Source organism: Scomber japonicus, chromosome 15 (genome assembly GCF_027409825.1).
Source record: "Scomber japonicus isolate fScoJap1 chromosome 15, fScoJap1.pri, whole genome shotgun sequence".
NCBI classification, from domain to species: Eukaryota; Metazoa; Chordata; class Actinopteri; order Scombriformes; family Scombridae; genus Scomber; species Scomber japonicus.
The window spans coordinates 18,402,462-18,426,613 of NC_070592.1; the positions used below are offsets into that span (position 1 = coordinate 18,402,462).

General features: G+C 40.0%; 2 protein-coding genes across 3 annotated transcripts; one reads left to right on the top strand and one right to left on the bottom strand.

Moving 5' to 3' along the window:
• Nucleotides 1-383: 383 nt before the first annotated feature.
• On the top strand, nucleotides 384-8,886 carry ccn4a (cellular communication network factor 4a). Of its 2 annotated transcripts, XM_053333863.1 has the most exons (5): nucleotides 384-557; nucleotides 5,246-5,519; nucleotides 6,527-6,781; nucleotides 7,946-8,139; nucleotides 8,265-8,886. In XM_053333863.1, the coding sequence occupies exons 1-5, from the start codon at nucleotides 510-512 to the stop codon at nucleotides 8,562-8,564; spliced, it is 1,071 nt and encodes a 356-aa protein (XP_053189838.1). In that variant the 5' UTR covers nucleotides 384-509; the 3' UTR covers nucleotides 8,565-8,886. The 2 variants fall into 2 exon arrangements, with proteins under 2 accessions (XP_053189838.1, XP_053189840.1); XM_053333865.1 differs by lacking the exon at nucleotides 384-557 and having other exon boundaries at nucleotides 5,346-5,496; nucleotides 8,265-8,884.
• Nucleotides 8,887-9,076: 190 nt separating this feature from the next.
• On the bottom strand, nucleotides 9,077-23,238 carry ndrg1a (N-myc downstream regulated 1a). Its single transcript, XM_053333862.1, has 16 exons — nucleotides 23,100-23,238; nucleotides 19,048-19,119; nucleotides 17,984-18,019; nucleotides 15,194-15,299; nucleotides 14,783-14,903; nucleotides 14,449-14,511; nucleotides 14,285-14,345; nucleotides 13,834-13,920; nucleotides 13,670-13,726; nucleotides 13,420-13,523; nucleotides 13,123-13,179; nucleotides 12,937-12,988; nucleotides 12,422-12,469; nucleotides 11,905-11,940; nucleotides 11,026-11,077; nucleotides 9,077-10,644 (listed from the first exon to the last, which is right to left on the bottom strand). The coding sequence occupies exons 2-16, from the start codon at nucleotides 19,099-19,101 to the stop codon at nucleotides 10,406-10,408; spliced, it is 1,173 nt and encodes a 390-aa protein (XP_053189837.1). The 5' UTR covers nucleotides 19,102-19,119; nucleotides 23,100-23,238; the 3' UTR covers nucleotides 9,077-10,405.
• Between the last annotated feature and the right edge of the window lie 914 nt (nucleotides 23,239-24,152).

Below are 24,152 nucleotides of genomic sequence, written 5' to 3' on the forward strand. Positions count from 1 at the left end.
TCAGCAACAAGTATTTGAGCTGCAGGTGAAGTCATTTTTTTGCCATTAATAGGCTACAATGCACTAAATGTAGTTGAAGGATCTACAGCAAACATACAATATGTGCAAAGTTAATTAAATATGCATAAGAGGTGCAGCGTTGCTTTCATGTCCACATTCATCTTTCAACTGAGCAACACAAGTTGTCAATGGGCCTGTCCCTTTGGGTTTCCAGACACGCCCTAACCACCGGGACTGCCAGTGCTTTGAGGAGGAGGAGGATCGGGTGAAAGTGGAGCGGAGGGAGAGCAGAAGAAACTGTTCCCTGTCAGAGGTATGCGGGGCTCAGACCTTACGTCAGCCCGGAGTCTTTAACAGGCTGTCAGCCCCGGTGCGGACGCAGACAGAAGCGCGCGGAGGAGATGTCAGCAACGGAACGAGGATGTAGCACACCTGCGGGGAGCAGCGTGTCGTGCGTTTAAAGCGGGACTTCATTCTGGATTCAATGCATTTGCAGTCACTCACCAGTGATGAGTTGGTTCCTGTTGTGGATAATAACTGCAGTCGGGATTCAACAGGTGGGGTCTCTCTCTCTCTCTCTCTCTCTCTCTCTCTCTCTCTCTCTCACACACACACACACACACACACACACACACATTGTTTTTTTTTCTGAGTAGCATATTTAACTTTTTTAGGTTTCGTCATCCAGCCCAAAAACTACTACGCTTTAATTTTCTGCTGGGACCTAGTGTGTAGCCTAATTGAAGTAGTTTTTGTTATATATTTTTATTGCATTTTTATTTTATATATAATATCCACCCAGGAACTCGTGTAAAGTAGTGGTTAATTTTGTAAACAAGATACATACGTCAATGTATGCCTAATTGCATCAGTAGAGTAGTAGCCTATAATATTCCTGTAGGGATTTATGTATGTATGGTATGCAAATTACATTATCTACTTGTTTTGTTTGGATGTTTCTTCACATGCTGTAATGGATTGCATCCCACTGATGCCTCAGCCTTCCACGTATTATATTTTTTTCCATTGTAACTCATCATCAGAGTATCTGTTGATGTGGCCCAAAGGATAAGTAAGTACTGACAATGCCAAGTCTCTTGACTTATGGCAGAGAAAGCTTGACTGAGTGGCCTGAAACTCGTTAATCTGTTTGGAGAGGAGTGATCTTTGTTCTAAATTACCCCGGGGTTCAACTTGTGTGCAGTGTGAGATGCTGGCAGTCGCCACCCTGCAGCCTCACTTTTCATCGTTCGTTGTATATTAGTGCCATCGTGCGGCCATTTAGGGTACAACGGCTCTAACGGCTTCATGGACCCTCATCATCATCTGTCAGTCTGTACAGATCAAACTGTTGATCAGCTTTTGGAAATAATGCACCTTTACACTAACATAAGTGAATAAGGGGAAAAAATTGCAGACTTCATAGTGTCTCTCTGATTTCTCAGTCAGTTTTCAAGCTGTGTACAAACTGTAAAATGTATCAAAATAGATTGTTATTATTGTAATATAATGTTGAATATTAAAATGAAATATGAGCACATTATTTCACATGGGATATAATATTTTGTCATTATAATCAGTGTTTGTATATATTATAATGAAATAATGAAATGAAGTAAGAACTCTAATAACTTGTCATAGTCTTACTTTTTTAAATTTTGCTTTCATGGTAGCCATTCAGAGAGCCTAGCACTGATATGTGTCCTTGAAGTAGGACTGCAGTCATGTGCTGGGGAGGTGTTTGTTGAGTCTCTTCTTGAAATCATGAACATCACTTGATGCAATGTCTCAAGGGGCAGCACGGGAAGGCTGTTCCCCTGTACCTTCAGATTGGAGAAAACACCAAACAAGGCAATTGGTGTTATCTCTGTACAGTGACGTGGCTTGTTGGTGTTTCAGCTGAGGGTAGCAATGCTTTCAGGTCTGCTGAACAGTTGGGAGTGTGCATCTTGAAAAGGACAGTTCTAGCAACTTTTATGCAATGTCTTAGCTTGGTGATAGCATAATCCTATAGGACAATGGACATAGTCTTCATCTACACCACTGACCTTTATTTTCTTTTTCTGGATGATAATTAGCTGTATAAGAGTGGTTTGTAAGGCATTCATCCAGGCAAAGCAGATGCTACATGACATGATCCTGAACTGGGTTTTGTAGACTTTGGCTCTGACTCTAGGATCAAAGTTGTTGGCCAATTTGCGCAATGCTCTGAGACGTTGTCCAGCATGTTTGCAGATGTTAGACAGATGACTGGTCCAATTTTTTTGTCAAATTTCCATCTGTTCACTGAGCTTGATTTTTATGCTCCCAAAGAAGAGAGCAGGACAAGACAGATTCCTCTTTCTGAATAGGATCATTGCCATACACTTGCTGGGTTCAAAGGTACCCTTCCAGGAATCAGTCCACTTTCTGATGTTTTCCAGGTCTTTGGCTTGCTGCTCCCTCAGACACATTTGGGTGTAAAGATGGTGGAATCATCTGCATAAAGAAAAAAGTTGTTAATGGGCTAATAATTGGATCCCTGAACTACTAATACATTGATTGGGGCATAGTGATGAAGACTGACCAGAGAGCCCAACTCTGATGGATCTTCCTTGGAGGTAATTCTGTAGCCATATATGCAGTCTACCAGTTATGCCCTTTGATGTGAGCCAGTCCTGGTCGATTGCACCCTTTATATTTAGTGCAACAATGCACACTTCACTGCCTTCGTCATGGATTGGGATCACAGGTTTCCATCGTTCAAAGAACGTCATGAGAGAAAAGGAATTGGAAGAGACAGCTGAGGGGACTGGCTAGTTCTGCGGCACAATTTGTTAGGACTCCTGTTGGTGTTACATCAGGCCCCCAATGCTTTTCCTGGGTCCAGGTTGCATAATATGTTGATGACATCTTTTGGTTTAAAGTGGGCAATATCAGTACAAGATGATGGCAATGGGCATGGGTGCCGAGATTATACATATGTGTCAAGAAATCTACTCTTCTCTGCAAAGGTCTAGCAGAATATCAATGAGATGGATGTCTGCAGATCCATTTCTCCCTGAAAGTGAAGGTGAATTTACAATACTCTTTATTGGCTTCAAACATAGCTGCAAAAGCCATGTTGCCTCTATAAAATATCAAATGCTTGTGGAGGGAATTTTGAAAAACAGTGCTTGTATGACAGTTTCTCTATCACCCCCTGATAATATTGGGAAAAGTGTTCTCTTTCAGATGTTTTCTTCCCTTAGCGAATGGTTTGTCCGTGCCTGCATGTGCATATACGTACATCAGATGCTGACAGGAAGATAAGATCAAACCAGCAGAGGAAGGGTGGTCATCAGATCTTGTCACCTTTCACAATCACTTTTTATTAGCATTACAGCTATTTGAGGTTACCACAGAAAAGAGTCAAAGAAATTATGTTATTTAAGGTGTGTGCCACATATATCTTATGCCTAAAAAATCTCAACATTCAAAAAATGAATGCTTTCAAAATAGCAACAGACTGAATTTAGCTTCTAAGATTAACGATTCTAAGGATGAAGATTGCATTAGGCCTACGCCATGTTTTCATAATTAACTTACCAAACACCCACCTCCTCTTTTCTCCTTTTCTGTTACAATGATGGACATGCACTGCGTTTGTTTGGGCTTATTGTTACTGTAAATTAGCTTGATAGCTGCAGGCTAAGCGAACTCTTCTGAGGAATGGCTTAGTGTCATGGCTGTGATTAAAACTAATTTATCTGCATTAGCTTTGAACACTGCACACAGCAGTTATTAATATGATCATTGTTCCATTGAAGCTCAGGGACATATGGGTATGCCATGCATGCATAAGACGATTAGGCATGTTTTCCTCATAATTAATTGCGGATTAGGTGTACATGTGTGTGTGTGTGTGTGTGTGTGTGTGTGTGTGTGTGTGTGTGTGTGTGTGTTTACAGTAGCAATCTGTGTCTTTCCTGGATCAGAATCTCTTCATAGTGCAGTCTTCTGTTGTTCTGAGCATGATTTTATGATTTATCAGTAAAAAGATAACACTGGACTGCCAATACAGTTTTTGTCTGGGCAAGGCAACAATGTGGTAATTATGATGGACATGATGGCTGATGCAGCTCTAGTGTGTTTACGTCCTTGTAAAAGATCCTTCATGATTGTATTATTACTACTTGTGAAATAAATTACAGGATAATCCCACTCAATTTTTCACTTGTACAAATTGGACTGACCTCATCTTTATTGTTTTTTTTACCTGCAGGCTTTGGAAATATCTCAGACAGACCTTCTAATCATCAGAATATTGTAGAAATGTAGTGTGACATGTCTTTCAGCATCCTAGCCAACTGACAAAACAGAAACCTCCATTATATGTAAGAACATTTCTATCTTTTTTCCCCAAGCACGGCCTGTTCGCAAAACAAGCATAATTGAATTTGGACTCTAAAAGGTGATGTACGTTATCAAGGAAAGACATTCTGAATCTGCTGATACATCTACAGCCACTGTTCAAAACTAACCTCTAAGCACTGGGCTGCTCATGTTCCTCATGTGGCCTGTTCAGTGAGAACATATGCTGCATAAGCTCATTTTGTAATCTTGGCTTCTCACAGCAGCTTGTAAAAATCAAAACACATTGAGGGGGAAGACACTGATTAACTTTCACTGGCAAGATTTTGAAGCAGTTCAGCAAAGTCACAGATTTGAATTCTGTCAATGGAATAATCCACAAGTGTTAATTACATACAAGAACAGACTGTAATGAGATTATTGCCAATGGATGTTTAATTTGGTTTTATAGGCTTATTTAATTTATTGCACAGCACGACCAGAAGTTTGCAGGCTGTCATGTATTTCACCCATGTAACCAATGATGCACAGGTGTTTGAGATCTTTCGGATCAACAACTCGCTGAGGCAGGGTTACAAAAGAGTGCTGGATATGAAGGAATTTAGGATTAAGGATGTTAAGAATATTGCCTCACCACAGGGGCAAATACCTTTCATGTAATAAAAGAAGACATTTTAATTATGCTTGCAACACAGAGAAACAGTTGCTACAAGGCTATGACCTGGTTGTGGCCATTGTTAGTACATATTGTTCACTGCAGTGCATAATGTTTTACACCATTAACTCATTGTACATTCAAAAACACAAATTTGTAACACTTACAATATGTAAGCATTTAGTATGTATTTTAGTAAAACAGATATGCATTTACTTGCTCTATTTTTTCCAACACTCTCCCCCTTCCTCTCTCCAGGCCTACTCCCAGAATTCCACTGCCATGCCAACTGCCACAGCTGTGCACCCGTACAACCGGACACAGTACTGCAAATGGCCCTGCGAGTGTCCCGAGGTGGCTCCTACCTGTCCACCAGGTGTGAGCCTCCTCATGGATGGCTGTGACTGCTGCAAGACCTGCGCCCGGCAAGTGGGCGAGGTGTGCAATGAGGCAGACACGTGCGACTATCACAAGGGACTGTACTGTGACTACAGCTCGGACATGCCTAGGTACGAAAAAGGAGTGTGTGCATGTAAGTGTCACTCACCAAAACCGACAAAACAAACCACAGTTTTCATGTAGCAGAAAAATCATTTTCTCTGTTTTCTCATGTGATATGTTTGGTTCACAGATTTAAGTAGAGTAAGTGTTTGCTGATGTATCAACACTCGTGTAGTAACAACACACATTAATACATTTTAATATCATCCCCTGGATAGTACAGGCAGCATTATTTTATCTTCTCTGATTTCTATTTGTTATATGTTTCTAGGCACGAGGCACCGACAGCATCAGCTGAATATAAAAGATTTTGAATATCATGAAGAGTTGCATGTCCACAGATGTTATGTGAATTATATTACGTATAACATATAACAACATATGGAAGTTATTTTTTAATATCAAAAGCCTGAAATTGCATTGGAAAGTATATCTAACTCCTGGATGTGCAAGGGATCACTTTAGGCTAATAACATTCCCCGTAAGTGTCACTTATCTCTTTCATGCATCTATGGAGATGTAGCCAGAAACTTAGCCTAACACTCAGCCTAAGTCTAAGTTAGACATTGCATTTTTCACTTTAAACACTATTGTGAGAGAAATTACAATACAGTACGTTACAAATGCAGTTTGAGGGGCAAACTTAGAATATGGATATATAAAGTGACTTTATTTATAATTGTGTTGTTTAATGTTTTGTTTTTCACAGCAACTCTGTTATTTTTTGTGGATGGAATTGAAATTGTGTTATCCCATTGCAGCTATTATGGCTTGTTCTGATGTTTGTACTATTGCTGGTGGAAAAGGGTTATTGTTAGTCACTAATGATGTTATATCAGCCTGCAACAGAAAGTGTCAACCCATATTATGATTCAACCTAAAATGTCACTGATTTTTACCTCCAGGAATATTTGAATTAATAATTATGTAGTTTATAAATGTCAAGACATTAATACCATTTTTAAGTTATATCATTATATTGCAGTTTGTCCTGTATTTTTCTATAATATGTGACTGTTTGTTCTTCTTCTTTGCCAGATATGGTGGGAACAGGCTGTGAGCATGATGGTGTGATCTACCGTAATGGGCAGAGCTTTAAGCCCAGCTGTAAATACCAGTGTGTGTGTGTGAACGGTGCCATCGGCTGTGTGTCGCTGTGCACTGAGTCCCAGCCTCCCCGGGTGTGGTGCCAAACACCACGTCGGGTCAAAGTCCGGGGACAATGCTGTGAGCAATGGATCTGTGATGAGCCTAAGCGAGGGCGCAAGACGGCCCCACGACACGCAGTGGAGGGTAGGACTTCTTAGATATATACTGGAGGGTCCAGACACAGGCTGTATAATCTGCTGCCTGGTGTTGGGCTTTATCTTGCACACTAGTTCAAAGGAACATGCCATAAACTAAGTCATATCCCCAAATTTCTTTTCAGCTCACTAGTAATGAAATGCAAAATTCACAGTTGAGTTTAAAAACACGAACATCAAGTGATTTAGAGCGGAAACTATTTAAAGGTATTTCAGATGAAAAAAAGACTCTTGTTTTCAGAAGTAGATGTGATTGGATCTGAGAAGTAAAATAGGAGCAGCTGTGTTTGAAATTGGCACAAAGTCCGTAGTTCTGTGAGAACAGTTTGTTGTCTAGGAGGATCAGGAGGTGTGTGTTTGTGTGTCTGTGCGTCTGTGTGTGTGTGTGCAGGGACAGACCAATCCTTTCCTGTGGAAGCCCTCTCACTGATTTTTGGTTCTCATCCAGTTTCCAGTCATTTAGTGCAGCAGTGCTGTGAGCCATGGAATGAGAAACATCAACGAAACATCTCTTTGTGTTGCATAAGAATATAAATCAGATCCAGACAACTAGGAAAACACATTTTAAAGATTCAGATTAAAAACAGAGACAGAACATGGGGTTGCAGTGTTATTTTGATTTTTGTGTTGAAACATTTAATATGTAGGAATAGCTCCTCAATATGAAGACAGTATGGCTCAAATGCTTTGAACAGACCTTTAATCTTGTTATTATCAGCAAGTTTGGACTGTTTCTCCCTTATATAGCCCTTGTTACAGGGCTCTCAGCATACTAGCTGTTTTTACCCTTACTGAATCTGCTACCCTGCACCTGATCCAAATATACAGTGGGGAGAACAAGTACCTATGATAAAAATTACAGACCTCTACATACTTTGTAAGTGGGCAAACCTGCAAAATCGGTAGTGTATCAAATACTTGTTCTCCCCACTGTAGGTAAATATAGGTCACACAACTAACTCTCTGTATCATCAGCAAGGCTTTCAACCGTTTTAATGGCTTTGACATATCATCCTTCTATGCATTATTCATTTTGATTAAACTCGCTCTGGTTGGCATAACTAATGGTCTTAAAATGTATCAACGTATCAAAAATCACTGGTAATATTTGCCACAGTCTATTCATCTCACTTTACTCTCCATATTAATCTAGTTTTTCCAGTTGAGACCAGGAGCTGGCATAAGAACTGCATTACCCAGACTACCTCATGGAGCCCCTGCTCAAAGACCTGTGGCCGTGGCCTGTCCCTGAGGGTCTCTAACGCTAACGACCAATGTGAGCTGGTCAAAGAGTCCCGCCTCTGCAACCTGCGGCCGTGTGAGATCGACATCACCAAACACATAAAGGTAGATACAGACGCACCATTAAAGTTCACATTTAGTGCACATTCTTGCAAAGGATTAATACATAATCTATCTATCTATGCTAAATTCAAAATGTTATGATTCTCTTTGTATCCTTCCTCCCTCAGCCAGGAAAGAAATGTCTGAACATCTACAGGGAGGATCAGCCCTCAAACCTCACCATCTCTGGCTGCACCAGCAAGAAGATGTACAGGCCCAAATACTGTGGTGTCTGTACAGATGAGCGTTGCTGCATCCCCTACAAGTTCAAGACCATTGACGTAGAGTTTGAGTGTCCTAATGGGGCAGGATTCACCTGGAAGATGATGTGGATCCAGGCCTGCTTCTGCAATCTCAGCTGCAAAAACCCCAATGACATCTTCGCCGAGCTGGACAGTTACTATGGTTATCCAGAAATCGTGAACTAAGAAATGTCTATCATTCATGCTCTCTGACTTCTTTTTTTTTGGTTTGGTTTTTTGGTTAATTCTTATGTATCATTTTGTATTTGAGATGTGTATGATTATGTACAATGGATTTTCTTATGGTCTTTTTTCCTATTGGAAAAATCTGTAAATATGAAGTATATATATATATATGTGTCATAAAGCATGATATGCTTTGAAGAATATTTTAAGAACTGCTTCGCAAAAGAAAATATTCAGCCAGTGAGTGTGAGAAATCCTGAAGGCTTAATTTATTTATGTCGCTTTTGAATATAACATGTTCTAGAGATAATCTCAAGAACATTCAGTGTCTGTCTTCAAACTTATAAGTCAACATAGATAATAAGATGTTATTGGAGATCTTTCTCCATATATTCCTTTATGATATATGTTTAAAAAGGCAGAGAGGACTTATATGCCAAAGACAAAGCCTTATTTTTAGGTTTTTCAGATAACCATGGTCAGATCTGAAATAATGACACAATCAGGGAAGATCAGTTACAACTTTTTTTATTTCATTTTTTTAATAAATACAAACTGTTATGTAATTTTAATGCTTTCCTACAGCATTAGACAGTTGTGTATCGCATCTTTACAAAGCTGTGTATGTTCTACAAAGCAAATGTTGCTGTAGTGCAAGTAAAATACGGGAGTAGAAGGTATCAGGTAAGTTCTATGGCTATCCTCATGTTAACATGTGGACCTATCACATCACTCACCCAAAATCCACAACCACATAGGAGCATCACACCTAAAAAGTGAAGAATTTGATGGCACATCTTTGTTCCATTGTGCTTGATTGCATAGAAATCATCATATAAAACGAGAAAAAAATGTTTTTGTCTGAAGCCATGATCCATTAATAAAGCATATGATGTAAAAGCTTTTGAATTTGTGTTTTGATTCATGACAAAGCATACAGACTCAATGGAATGTTCAAAAATAATTTGATTCCTGAAAAGATTCATAAATTGTATTCCACCAATGACCAGATGTATAAGACCTAGAAGTTTGTTACAATAAGAGATAATGTTTTGAAAATGATGGACATTGGCAAAATGAAACAATATTCATTGTTGTATATACATGATATACTTGAAATATGTCCCTTAATTTCAGTTATATAGCAATTTATGAGGCAAACTGCCATTTTTATTCACCCAAGTACCTCCTTAATTTTCTCTCCAAATCTACAACTCTGCTCCTACGTACAAACGACAATACATTAGACATAGAAAATAAAAGTAAAATGATCAAACAATTACAGTGAAAACAGAAAACAGTCATTTACAGTCAGGTATATTGAGAAAGCTGTGTCAATGATAATAAAAAATAGATAAAAACAGGATGGGGGGAATGCAGAGATGGAAATTAAAACATTTTTTTTATTTGCATGAGAGATTATGATAGATACTTGTACAAGCTGGTGTATTCGCAGCCACAGCTTTCTCCAACATTCTCTGCTTCGGTGTCTCCAGATGCTGCGTTGTCCCTAACTACACACTCGCCTGACCAAGAAACTGAGAAGCATTTACTGTTCAGATATGTTTGAGTCCCTCAGGCATGACAGAACAGGCATACAGTTTACCTGTTGACCTCATACAACGATTTTGAAATTTGGGGCATCTCAGCTGCACTGAATAGTCGAGTGTCCATTGTGCGTTAAGCATATCCAGGTAGGCTATTCTATTTCAGTGTATTCCTACGTATGTGCACAGGAATAAGTGTGTGTGTCTGTCGTCTGTCAGTTTGCAGTTAGAGGCAGCGCAGCACAAACCGAAGGGACCTTGCAAGGTCTGGGTGTCTGGAGGATGGAGGTTCACTTAGCAGGTCACTTCGGCGGACTTGGGCACGGCTTGGTCCACATTGCTGTTGTCCATGGCGCCGTCCGTGTGGGAGCGTCCGCGCTGGTTCTCGGTCATGTGGCTGTGGCTGCGGCCCTCGTTGGTGTGCGAACGGGAGCGGTTTCCCTCGCTGGTGTGAGAGCGGGAGCGGTTGCCGTCGAAGGAGGAGCCGGAGGCTGTGCGGGAGCGGGCCAGTCGGGTCATGCTGGCAGAGGGCACTGAGGAAAGAAGAGAAGAATTGTTGTGACTAAAGATTACTATTGTCAGCAGGCTGTTGTAGGCTACAATACATATCTAAAATTAACCTCAGACTAAGTTCAAATTACACCCTGGTGAGTATTTCAGTCATTTATTAATCAACACCAGGGGGTAAAGAGCATGAAGTCAACAGAGGTGAACGTGAAGGCCAAAGCTCTTCATCTCACCACAAGGGGGCAGAAGACTCATCTTTGCATGGTAAACTAACTAGTGGAGAAAATGTGAATATTTTTGTTTAGTTAATTTAAAAAATATGGGTCAGCTGCTAGTAACTGGAATTTGTAAATTGAACTTAGACATTCCTGCAAAACACATTAGGAAATACTGTCTTGAATACTTACTGTATCCCATGCCCTGAACGAAGTACTTGAAAGCTTCTGTCAGTTTGGCAGGCTGCAGAAAAAGAGAACAGGAGGAAGATAATCAGTTATCTTGTCATTAATTATCACACTTTACATAACAATGACACACTCAGTCTCTCATCAGGCAGCTTACTGCTTGAGTGTGAGATATGACAGCTGCTACGAGCAGGTGCTGCGCACGGTGGAGGATTACAACCTGACAACTGTGGTTCCCGTCTGCTACTCGCTAATGCTCTTAAGTGCAACCTTCTTCCTACATCCCTCCACCTGATCCTCTGCACCGATTACCTAACACTGTCCAGACTGTTCTACAACATTTAAGTCCCCTTTCACCCAAAAATGTATTTCATTTCTTGTACCTTCAGTTGAATGTTTGAGCTTCACTGTGCAGAATGATGTATGTGCAGAGTTTGACACTAGAAGGCTGTTTTCACATTCATCTGCTGAAAGTTTTCTCTGCGCTCATTAAAAATCTTTTTTTAGGGTCGGGCCTATGAGCATGATTTGTGACATGACAACTAGTTCGGAAGCTAATCATGCTCCATTAAACAATTTACCCAATTGTAATGTGGAAACTTGAAGCCTCAAATGCACATACACTAAGATTGGATTTAACAATGAAGTAGGAGGCATCTTGTGTCCAGCAGTTGAACTTTAAAAATTAAATATATTTGTATATTAACAGATTCTGGATTTTTTATGAGGGGGAATGAGTAGATGTCCTTTTAAGGATTTTAACTAGACAACTGAACTTTTATGTAAAAAACATATCAGACACACATTGTTATTAAAAGTAGAGGCTTTTGTATACATCTTTAAACATGTCTTTAACAGTGTCTTATAAATACAGATACACACCTGATCAATCTGGGGCATACCACCACAGTCAGCCATCTGGAAAAAGGAGGGAAAACACAAAAGAGGATATTAGCATTTAACATGTTGACGCGTGTGCATTCGCACAGCAGCAGACACACACCATTACCCCCTGTTACACTCAATATGTCCCATTTGAACATGCCAGGCACCTTGTTCCTGTTGCCTCTAATCAGTGTTCATCTGGTCCTTGAATGATTAACCCCAATTAATGGCACCTATTTTAGTTCCAACAACCATTTGGTTTCAGTTGTGGATCATAAAAGGTTGCTACAGGCCAACACAAGTAGGTCAGTTGCTGTAGATTATGTATGCATGTTGCGTCTGAGGACGTATTCAGCTGTCCAACTGTTGGTTAATGTGTCACCAGGTAAACGCTGAGCCACTGGAATCTTATCAGCCAATGTCTTTCCATCAAGGCTATTATAATCTGAACGAGGATATGGGACAGAAGGTGGAGGAGGGACAGTACGGAGAGCGAGAGAAACAGGTCCCTTACCTTAAGCAGGGTAGTCTTTGTTGGGTCCAGCTTGGTGTTGCAGTCAACCTGTGGGAATAAATAAAATAGATATATTCATGATGTGTGCTCATATATTGCAGTTAAAATGAATATAAAATCTGAAAATAAATCAGAATTTTGTTCAACTTAAATTTGAGAAGTAGGTTTTCATGAATGAGTTGAAAGTGCTGGTTATCGCCAACATATTAGTAATGCTCTTTGACGGATTTGGGAGCCCTCCCAAAGCTAAAATAAGTCTTTAATACTTTAATAGATTAAAACTGCACAGCATAACTTCATTTTTGTTCCCAACTTTGTTCTTGCCGAAGTCATGCTGAACTGTTCTCCTTAAGCATTTAATCTTGCATATCTTTAGGGGCTTAAACAGGTGGCTTTAGTGAATGGAAAACACGTCCAGCACATATTAGCGGGGTAACTGTGGTGGGAAGTCGAATTGTTAGCATTAGAGCCTTTTCTTAATGGCTGTGAACATTAGGGTGTGTGTCTCAACTCACCACAGCCTCCACAGCAGGAGAGCTGTCACCAACCACCAGCAGAGAAGGGCACCTGGATAAGGTAAATTTGTGCAATTACAAATCAGCAATATTACAAATCAAGTAGTTATATATATATATATATATATATATATATATATATATAAATAATACATAGAAAGTGATGTTTGCCTGTTAAAAACTTACTTGAGGGTTCTGACGTTGCTTCCAGGGATCGGCCTCTCGATTTCTAGATCCCTTCGACTGTAAAGATAGGATAAGATAAGATAACATTTATTGATGCCACAGAGGGGACAGTTGGTAAAATCTTAAATAAACAAATTTAATTTAATTGAATGTTTACATTCTTTAAATAATTAAATAACCAAGTTTTTCTTATGTTGTGCTTCATTTAGGGTATTTCTTGTACTGAAGTTTCTAGGTAGTAATTCTCTCTTTTACTGCCCTTGAAAGCCACATGTAGGCCGACTCTGATGTATTTACCTTTCATAGGACTTGACGAACAGTTGCAGGTTAAACTGGTTCATGTCATTCAAGATGTGGTGACGATATGTGGCAATAAGGTCGTGGTTGTTATGGATCTCTTCCTGTGATGACAAAATACAAACTCTGTTCAACTCATTGTGACTTAAAAATCTCCAAAAGCAAGTTAACAATGTACTGCCCTTTACCAGTGAGCGGCATTACTTTAGATCCTCAAGAGATTTTGGGAGGAAAAAAATAAATAAAATACCTTTCCGAAGAGATGGCTGATAATCAAGTCAGGTATGGCGTGGGTCCAGCCGCTGATCTGAGATGTAATATAAAAACTGCATTTAGCTTTTATGCGGCATTTGTCTTTATCTCACCTCTGACCGTCCAAAAATACTATAAGTAAATGTGTATCTGTGTGTGTACCTTGTGTGCAGCCCAGTCCATCCAGCCCTCAGCACAGGGGTTGATGTTGATGAGCATCAGGCCCTCCACCATGTTTGGGTAGTCAAGCTAAAAACACACACACACACACACAACATTGCATTTGTGATTTATCAGTAAACAATGTTGCACTGTTGCTTAGTATCTTGTGTATTTGTTTCGGTTACAGAGGAGGCTGCACTAAGGAGTTAAAGGCTGTATAACTGTCAGCCTTGTGTCAACACAGTGAGACTTCCTACTGAGCACAATGTTAGTGTTGAGCTGATCTGGAACATTCCAGAGGCTTTCACGGCTCAGCGGGATCAAGAAATAAGCAGTGTTACATTGCCAAAATCAGCAAAAAGACACAACACATTAGCTGGCTCTGCTAATCCTTGATTGATTAAACTCATTATTATTAAGCCTGATTGAGAGATCGAGATTAGAAACTTACAGCAAATCTGGTCAGAATGTAGGATCCAGCGCCAATGCCCATTCCAATAACACTCTTCAGCCTGGGGCACACAAAGATACACAGATACTGTTAGAACAACAGGTTATAAAAAAATCTTAAATATGAATGTAAGCAGTCGGTGTCAAAACTGCAGCTTAACTTACCCAAAGTGCTTCAACACCAGTGGGAGGGTCTCAGAGAGTTGATCCATGGAGGGGTACTCATATCTTGAGTGTCAAATAGAGAAAACTCATTAATATAAAACTTTAAACCACTAGTTTAATAACAACCACTATCTAATGAGAGGTCAATATAGTAGGTTGACATGAAGCAAAGTCCCACCATCAAAGCAGAGATTAGGCTGAACGAGATAAACACTTGTCTCTACAACACACTTAATTAGGTCACCTTATGAACATTCACAGTGATCTACCTGTCGAGTCAAAGTTCACAGACTGCTTGACATACATTAAGTGCCTGTGTGTGTGGCTGGCTCACCCAGTGGAAAAGGTGTTGGCTCCCTCATGCTGCCCGGGGGCATCAACATGACACACGGCAAAGTGCTGCATGATCTCTGACATGTCCTCATGGCTGAAGAGTGAGTCCCAACAGGTTTTGTCTAGAAAGGAAATGGAGGTGAATGATCGATACTTGGCTGTAGTAGAAATGACCTCAAGTAACCTGGCAATGTGCAAGACATGCAGGGTTTTGTTTCGATGTAATAAGGTGCCTTCATAAAAAAAATCTGTAAGTAAGCTTGGAGGGGTTTAGATAATGTAATGTAACAGAGTTAAGAACAAAAAGTTAGCTGGGTGAACTTAATCTGATCCCATGTTCACAACACCCCAGGCTTTAGGCACAACAACAGATGTTTCATCTAGATAGAGATGAATAAGGGGCCAGGCTTACGGTTCAGTCCAATGTCATGAAAGGAGAGGATGACTGGTCTGTCACCCTTGGGAACCCCCTTCATCGTACAGTGGATTCTTCCATGAGGGGTCTCCACATCGTGCTCCTAAAGATGCACAAAAATGACTAAGCTTAGCATACAATGTGTGGATGAGAAACAATAAAAAATGCTATGTATATGTACAACTTTCTACCAGGGTTCAGTTTTTAAGGTCCAAAAGAATTTTCAAAATCTCAAATCTCATCATAATTCAAATACATATGCAAAACACATTGCATAAAAAAATATCAGATTAATCACATAGAATCTTCATTCTTGCACTTTAGTTTGCAATAATTCACTCTGTCTTTCATTGCTGGTTCATCTTGTTTTCTTAATGTCATCACAACTCAAAGCTTTTTTCATTCCTCAATTTTTCGAACTTTTCTCCAACCAAACTAGAAAACAGGCAAACCATGACAGATACAAATCCAATAAATAATAAATAATAAATAAACTACAAAAGTTTCTTCAAACTAAATATAAAACTATTCTCCATTCAATGCTGATACCTTTGCAGCAACTACAACACAAAAGCTCTTATCCATCATGCAACACAATTCCACAATCAATAGATCCACTGGAAACTGACTTAAATATAATAGACTTTTGTCTACTCACGCTGACTTCAATCTCAGCAACAATCATTTCCACGTCAGAATCCTCTAGAACCATTTTTGCAGGAGAGGAGTTCAACTCTGCTCGCTACTGAAAATGTGCAGTCACAGTGGCTCTCTGAGCTTATAGATCCAAAGGCTGGGAAGCTTCTGAAGTTGTTGAGCCCTGTTCTATGAGCAGCATTTTATACCCATGCTGCTTACCAGTTGGCCTAAGCTCCTGGCCTCCCATGGTGCCTTGCAGGCTGGTCAAAACAAGCTAATTCTAGATGAAGCGATCCCTAAATTGGATCAGCCAATGTCAGACGGAGGGGCATTGGCTATTGAGTTGACATGATGAGTAACTATGGGTGAGTGTGTGTGTGTGATCAGTGGGGAAACATGTTGAATGAACTAGTGAGTGAAGGGATAAAAGCAGCCATTATTCAGCAATACTGGAGGGAATGTTTACAAAACCTCCAAAGCAAATCAATAAGCTATAAAAATCTACCAACTCTGACCTCAGTAAACAGCCAAACTCTTGGTGATACTGTCGCAACAATTGCTTAAGATTCTCAATAAACAGTAAATTAGTAGCAAGTAAATAGATTGAATTTCTGGTGTCTAGGTAAATAAATAGGTGTTTAGTTTTACACACATCTTTAAAAGCCAAGTTGTAAGCTTTTACATATTTTCAGTTTTCAAGAAGTGCTTGAACACTCCAGTTCCTCCATGGATACCTTAACACTTGAGCCCCTTTATCCTTTCTTATGTACTTGTCGACATACAGTTGTTTCAAAGTTAATCATTAATTTAAAAAAAAAATTAAAACTAAAATTGAGTTTCTCTCTAGTGCTAATTTAAAAAATAAACTAGTGAAAAAAATGTTAATATGTCGACTGGCTCATAAAAAAACCAAAGCAATACACAAAACTGCCTCTTGGTGTCTTGATCTTTAAGGTCTGGTAAAGTGGCTGGCCTTTTGAGTTACTTTCAAACCAGTTTTGACTGCATAGGATTTTGTCTAGCCAAACATCTAAGTATATAACCTATTTACTGAACACACTAAGCAGGTAAGCATGTGAGGATTCACCACACTTGGCTCCGCCTGTGCAGGACACACTCAAGCACTACGCTGCAGAGGTAATTTAATCCTGCAAAAGGTTTAATCCTGCAAAAGGCAGTGTGTGTGTGTGTGTGTGTGTGTGTGTGTGTGTGTGTGTGTGTGTGTGTGTGTGTGTGTGTGTGTGTGTGTGTGTGTGCACATCTATGAATCTATGAAAGGGGGGGAAGACATTTGTTGTGCGTATATTGGTATATATATACATATATATATATATATACAAACCACTGACATCTTCACCCTCACCTAAACTGTGTCACTAATTGTTGGAGGCTTAGTCACCTTCAGGTCTATGAACTTGCCAGTGTGATACCAAAGTAATTCAAAAGGTCATCGGACACCAATTGACCCATTAATGGGACAGAAAAAGCTTTGTGAAGGAGCTCCACCAACTGACTGCTACATCAGAAGACCAATAATCTCACACACTGGCATGCTGGGACTGTTGTGACTGTTAAAAAAGGGGTTTGGGATGGTAGAATATGTGTTTCATATTGATACTAATACTCTTATAACAACAATATAACTTGAAAGCAAGGTAGATTTGTTTTTAACAGTGAGGGTCTGACAGGACCGCTGTCCAAGGTGCTGAGATGACCCCCTGACTCAGCGGCATTAGCATACTAAACAAACTGTGTGTATGAGTGTGTGTGAATGTGCTGAAGAGGAAAGTGAAATGGTTGTACTGTTGTTGTGTTATGTTACAAATCCAGTCCAAACTGGGTTTCATCACTTTCAGTAGCTGACTGAGTTAGAGGAGCCTAAATTAGATTTCTGTCCTAATAAAATCACAGTGCATGAAAGGTCATCACCAAGATAGATGAGGCTGCAAAACAACTATGTTGATTACTGGCTGAGTTTCCCTTTTTAACCTGCCACTAGATGGTACTAGACAATGGTTACTAGATAATAAGGTAAACATTGAAACTGTGTGTACATATAACTAGTAAATGGTCTGCCAAAGGTTGCCAGGTTTACAACTGGCAGGAATAATACATGCAGAATCTAATTTCTCGTGTCTGCAAACATACCTTGGTAACGAGCTGCTGCACAGCCTCTCTCAAGCCCTGAAAGGAAAGAACAGAGTAATGAAAATATAAAACTAATGCAATTACAATGTAGCATCCTATAATCTAATATCCGGAGGGTGTCATCCTGTCACTGGATGTATTTTCACGTCTATATTACCGCCTGTCATTTGAGAGTTGGTTATAATTTCAGCTGCACAAATATGTAGCTTTGGACAAATGATCAACAATTAAACAGTATAGTATTCAATAATATGAGTGGTAGACAGTAGGAGGTCAACATACTACCCTCAGAACTTGTGGAGCAGAGAGACTGTCACGCAAATCTATTCATGTCCAATCACTGAAGAGACTCTTAATTTGATAAAACCATTTTGGGAGAACATAAGTGATTTGTTGGTCCGCCTGGGAGCAGACAATGTGAGATTAAAGCATTTTTTGAGCTATGATTCATATGGTATGATTCATATATGATTCATAAGGCTAATATAGGTATGAGTAGAAAACTGTTCAATAGGAACTTGAACAGGACTGTCCACTTGTTTACTAAATAATGTGATATTTAATATTGTTGATATTATAGTGCATTTCCAATGAACTCCTACCTAATCTGTCACATGTGTAATATAATTGTCTATCACTGTGTGTATTTTGACACAAATTCAGATGAACATCAAAACCCTGCTATAACTCATTAATTCATATATTTACTTGGGGCCTGATATAGCTGTTTTTTATATTTTCCTTTTTTTTTTACTCTGGTTTCACTCAATTTTAAAACAAATGGATGCCAAAAAAGGATATTAAATAGGGTTTTATCTTACTTGGATGACTCAGATTTTTGAGCAAGGCGATTATCACTAAGTAATGTATTTACAGTACTGTACTTCTGTGTGAAGAGTCTCTGTGGTCTCCATTTAAAATGCGCACACATCTTTATATGTGGAAACTGGAGTAAACCAACCGCATGAATGAGCCACACATGCAACTTGTCAGAGACAGATCTCGTAAAGATTAATGTGAACAGGTCTAAACAAACTATTTAACACTCTCTTCAGAATACATACCGGCAGTTCCCTGTCAACCAGCAGGGGCTTGGACTCAACGACCTGGATGTCCATTTCAGAGAGCTGCAGAGCCTGGTGGGGCAGAGAGGATAGTCAGTGAGGTGACTGGTTTCAGAGGTGTTGAGCCTTTCAGGTAGAAGGTGCTTCAGGTTATGCGAAAGGAAATTATATGTTTGATTAACCTGTGTGGGAAAATTCCAGAAACGAATCAAGTTGAGAGTAAGATGTTATCATGTAACGATCATGTTTTTTTCCACTTGATCTCAAACCCTTACAAACTGACTTGCAGACAATAAAATGACAGATTACTTGAACTTTGGGGTAGGTGTGTTTCTTATCTATACAAAAGCTGATCAAATAGACTACCACAGACCTGCGTACAAGCACGTACACACACACACAAAGGTGTACAGACACAGGAACATGTAGAGACTGGTACTGTGATCTGCATGTTAGTGCCACGCCCAATAACAGCCCACATGAAAACACTCAGAGACAGAAAACCTTAAAATCTGACTTAATATTTCTCCCTATCTCAGCAGATAGATAGGTTGCAACTAGTAGACAAGGAAAAAGGGAAAGGTGATTTCTTCTATAAATGTGCTATAAAAGAAAGAGGAGTTAAATCAATACACCAATGAAAGGAAGACTACAGCAGTCCCTCCCTGAAAATAGTTTCAAGACTGAGAACATATTTCGACATATATAAGAGAACACTGTGGTCCTGTTCAACAAGAAAGACTGAAGAGAGGAGGCAGACAAAAAACAGAGAGAGGGAAAGGCTGAGAAAAAAAGAAAGAAGGCAGGCGTCAGATTGTTCTGTGGATCATGATGCTGTGTTGGAGAAGAGCGGGCAGGCTGCAGCTCTGCATGCAAATCAAATTAGCCAGTTAAGAGGGCTCTTTGTCCACTGGCCCTGGTGGCTCCTGAGAGCCAGGGGCCTGCCCTCTTCTCTCCCCCTCAACTTGACTGACTGACCCACACACACACACACACACACAGGAAGCAACTGACACCCTCGTTCCCATCAACATATCCAAGCCTCTTTTCATCCATCTGCTGGCTTTCTAACTGTGTGTATTCTGTCACTTTTCAGTGTTTGTCTTGGTTGCTGCTTGGTTGCAGTCGCTATGTTTGCTCTTTCCAGAGTCTCTCCATCTGTTTTTTTTTCTGTCTTTTTGTTTGTCTTTGTATACAGCCATAGCAGAAGATTAATCAACATTATGCGTACTGTGCTCTGGCCTTCAGAGCAAGGTGGTCTTTTTCAAGGAAGCGATTTCTCCCATTTCAAATGTGGACATGACGGTTATCCGGCAGAATACGCCCTGAACACACACGCACAGACAGTCACACACAGACCACACACACAAGCACACACACTTCTCTGACTGGGAGAAAACAGAGACCGGAGCTAGCCGGATCTCACAATAGCACAGAGGAAGAGGAGTATCAAACAACAGGTTCATTTTTCTGCTGAGGCTTTCCAAAACATGGCCGTCTTCACACTGCAGGACCTTTGTTGAAGAGGACAAGAGATCAGCCCCCGCCGAGATTCCACAGCCATGAGAGAGAAGACATGTTCATGTTGGGAGTGATGCCAAAATATTAAACAGACGGGCTATTATAGATTATAAAATGAGAAAAAATCTGTTCAAAAGGCCACACATGGGAGTCCTCTAAGTTTATGACCAAGCCTGTTTGCAAGCACTGCTAGTAAAACCAGAGCTTTAACATTAAAAAAAAAAAAAAAAAAAAAAAAAGCAGACTCTCGACTTGGACACCACCGCTACCTGTTAGCAAGATAGCAAAGATAGCAACACAGAGAGAGGATGGCAGGGCGGCCAGCTGAGACAACTAGGTCACCCGCTGTTTAAACTAGCAATGTGGCTGGAACTATTCGCCTTGCTGAGCTAATGTTTCACCTGGTCAGGAGGAGCAGAGGGAGGGAGGAATTCAAGTTAGCCCCAAATATTACTTAGTATTGCTTATGTAATAATCTGTCAAGACGATTTCACAGATGAGCTGTAGAATAAACTAAAAGTGGAGATATATTTTATAATGAAATCAGAAAATCATGAAAAAAAGACTGAAAAGCAGAAGTGTGATCATTTTTCCAGTTAGCTACTAAATGCCTGAAAACATATTAAAAGGGGAAGTGATGTTTTTGTAGTGCATGTTCTTCTCACAAGGATTTAATGTTGCTGCTGCAGCGGGGGGCTTTTTTTCGACTGGCTACACTCCAAAGTGGTTTGGTGTCACTGGCAACAGGCGCCTATTGTGTTTTAACCAAGTCAAACCAGTTCCTACATGCATATTCTCCCCACTGAAACTTTTTTGCTTCTTTTTTTAGAAATTGTCAGACTGTAAGGGGAAAAAACAAACTATTCACTGGCAGAAATAGGACTGTATTATGCAATCATGAAGAGGAAACAGTGGGAGGATATAGGCTCAGGATGATCTGAAATTTGAAGCCTTAAACACATGACACACAGGCTACATTACTTTAGTGAAAGGCTCGGCTGGTGAAGCACACTTTGGTGATAAATGTAATTTTTATGACTGAATCTGTGACATATGACTCCTATGACAACAAAAAAGATCCATTACTCTTTATACCTTCAAAAATAACTCATCTCAATAAAAAGGTTGTATGTGTTAAATCCTAAAAAGCAGAAATCCAATGTTTTCACCCAACAGCAGGATAATGTGGTTTGAGCTTCAGAGAAAAACAACAACACATGACACATTAGTGCTTGTTTGCCACGGTAAATCCTGACATTCGACACACTACTCAAAGCCAGAACATCCCAGTTACAAAACAGCCTGTCCCTCTGAGATCCCTTAAGATCTTCTGTTTGCTGAGAGAAAGAAGCATATGTACTCATTAGGACAGGGAGCTTCAATTTTATGGAGCCAGAATCAAGGCCAGGACATCCTTCCTGCTGCTTCCATATAGTTTTAAATCTACGAGCCCGCAGCATCCATCTGCAGAAACAATGATTGCTTCCCTAATCTTTGGGAACTCATTTAATCTGTCAAATCCCTGGATCTGAAATATCAACAGAGCAGCAGGCCAGCTTGACTAAGCTGGCATAGACCTACATTTTCAGATTGTAAAAGATATCAAAAATGTGGGTGTCTTGGTGGCTGGTAGCGCACATGGTAAGTTGATGAGCGGGGGTCAGGGCGGTTCTAAGGAATCACCAGGTTCAATAAATAGAAAGAAACTCTTCACTATCATTGGTTCAAGCAGTTACTGCTGTTCAGTGTGAGGCCTGTCAGGAGAGCTCATCAGACCTTCAGAGATCTGGTTCATAATCTTTTAGACAGGATTGAAGACTGGATTTTGCTACATATCTCAATATTGGAATTAACCAGGAAACATAAGTACAGCATGAAAACAGCTTAAAGTGCCCTTATTTTAATAGCAAGTAGTTTTTGGCAGACTGCCATTAACGATTTAAGTTCATAAATAACATTTTTCACATTTAGCTTTTTGCAAGCTGTGACCAACACACCCCTACCCCTGGTGCATGTTTTGGTTTGTTTGCTTACTATTAAGGCTCAAAGCAAAGAGGATTTATTATGCAAAAGCTTCTCTCGTAATATTTGTAAAATTTGACAGAAACGCGTCCTGCTCTGGGAGTACGTGCGTGTTTCCAGGGTCACGTGTGGGAAGCATGTTGATCTGAAAAGGCAGTTCCACTACCTGTTTACATGCTGAATATAGCAGTGTCCTGCCTTACTACAAATGAGCACATCTCATAATTCTGGAAATATACAAAAACAAATACAAATTACAAGCAATGACAAGTGTCAACTTTTACGTGCAAAACCATGTGAATGCGCCCAAAACATCTGAAATTCCTTAGTCATCTATTAACCTTTTATCTGTTTGGTGGTAGAAAGAAATAATAGTGCAATTTCTTTCTTTTTTTGGCAAAAAAATCAACGTGCTGTGAAGGCAACAAACATCTAGGAAGTAAACGCATAGTTTCTAGTTTAGTTTATAAGACACTGAAATAAGTTTATTGTTTGAAACAGAAACCTACCTGTTGGTTTAATTTCTGATTGTCCTGAGATGAGCACTCCCGACAAAAAAGTCCACAATAACTTTTTTCCCTCTTTTCGTCAAACAGCGCAAAAGGTGGCAGTGACAGCAGCCTTGCTTTGTTTTGAACGTAGCGCAAGGCGGATGTATGAGGGAATTTTATAAAGCCTGTAGGGGTGGGGGGTAGGTGGGGTGTGAAGCCCGTCCCACTGCTTTCTCCATTGGACAGCTGCAGCTGTGGGATTGATAGCGCAGCTTTCCAGCGGTTGCGTGTCGAGGAAGCTGATGATAGCGACTCATGACATTTCACCAGTACTCTCACAGTATTATGTGAGACCCCAGTCCGGATTTATAATGGTTTCCATTGTTGTTGTTTTTATTATCTCCATTGGCGCCTGCAATGTTCTTTTATGCACTTATTTTTCCATTTTTTCAGTATGGAGTTTGACAGTTTTTGACAAGGGTGCTGATAAACCAGTTTATGTGTGAAATGTATCTGTAACAGCTCCTTGTCAGTGTCATAATTATGCTTTATGACTTGACATATTCGATAAGTTTGCTTTCATGATTAGGTGGTAATTATTTTGATATAGCTGAGCTCACTGGCAGGGTGTTTTACACCAGTCTACTGCAGGCAATTTCTCATCTCAGTCTAACTAAGGAGAAAGAAGTCACAGTGGTACTGTACACTCAACTGCTGACATTTTTTGGGATGTGTTTGAGCCATTGTCAGCTGTGGTTGTACAGTATGAGGCTGAGGGACTAGGAATGCACTCACGCCTTGATTTGAGGCCAAGAGGAGATAAAATACTAAAGGAAGCCCTTCCCTCTCTTTGCTTTCCTTGATAGTGTACAGCTATTGCCTGATCAAAGCTGTCCTTTAGAGGATTTAATCAGTATCACAGCTCCTGTGTGAGGTGTACTGCTGTTACTTTGCAGAAAAGCATGAGATTATCTGACTACAGTCCCCTTTACAAGTGGCACTCTTCAAACAGATATCTAATCTGAAATAATGACTGTGTTGAATGGCCTCTCTGTAGCCTGACAACTTGTA

Coding starts and splice junctions, on each gene's coding strand:
- ccn4a (XM_053333863.1), top strand. CDS start 510: ATGAGTTGGTTCCTGTTGTGGATAATAACTGCAGTCGGGATTCAACAG. Junction 5,520..6,526: donor CGAAAAAGGAGTGTGTGCAT/GTAAGTGTCACT, acceptor CTTCTTTGCCAG/ATATGGTGGGAACAGGCTGT. Junction 8,140..8,264: donor ACATCACCAAACACATAAAG/GTAGATACAGAC, acceptor TTCCTCCCTCAG/CCAGGAAAGAAATGTCTGAA.
- ndrg1a (XM_053333862.1), bottom strand. CDS start 19,101: ATGGACATCCAGGTCGTTGAGTCCAAGCCCCTGCTGGTTGACAGGGAA. Junction 15,300..17,983: donor TGCAGCAGCTCGTTACCAAG/GTATGTTTGCAG, acceptor GTGCATCTTTAG/GAGCACGATGTGGAGACCCC. Junction 10,645..11,025: donor CGTTCAGGGCATGGGATACA/GTAAGTATTCAA, acceptor TTCTTTCCTCAG/TGCCCTCTGCCAGCATGACC.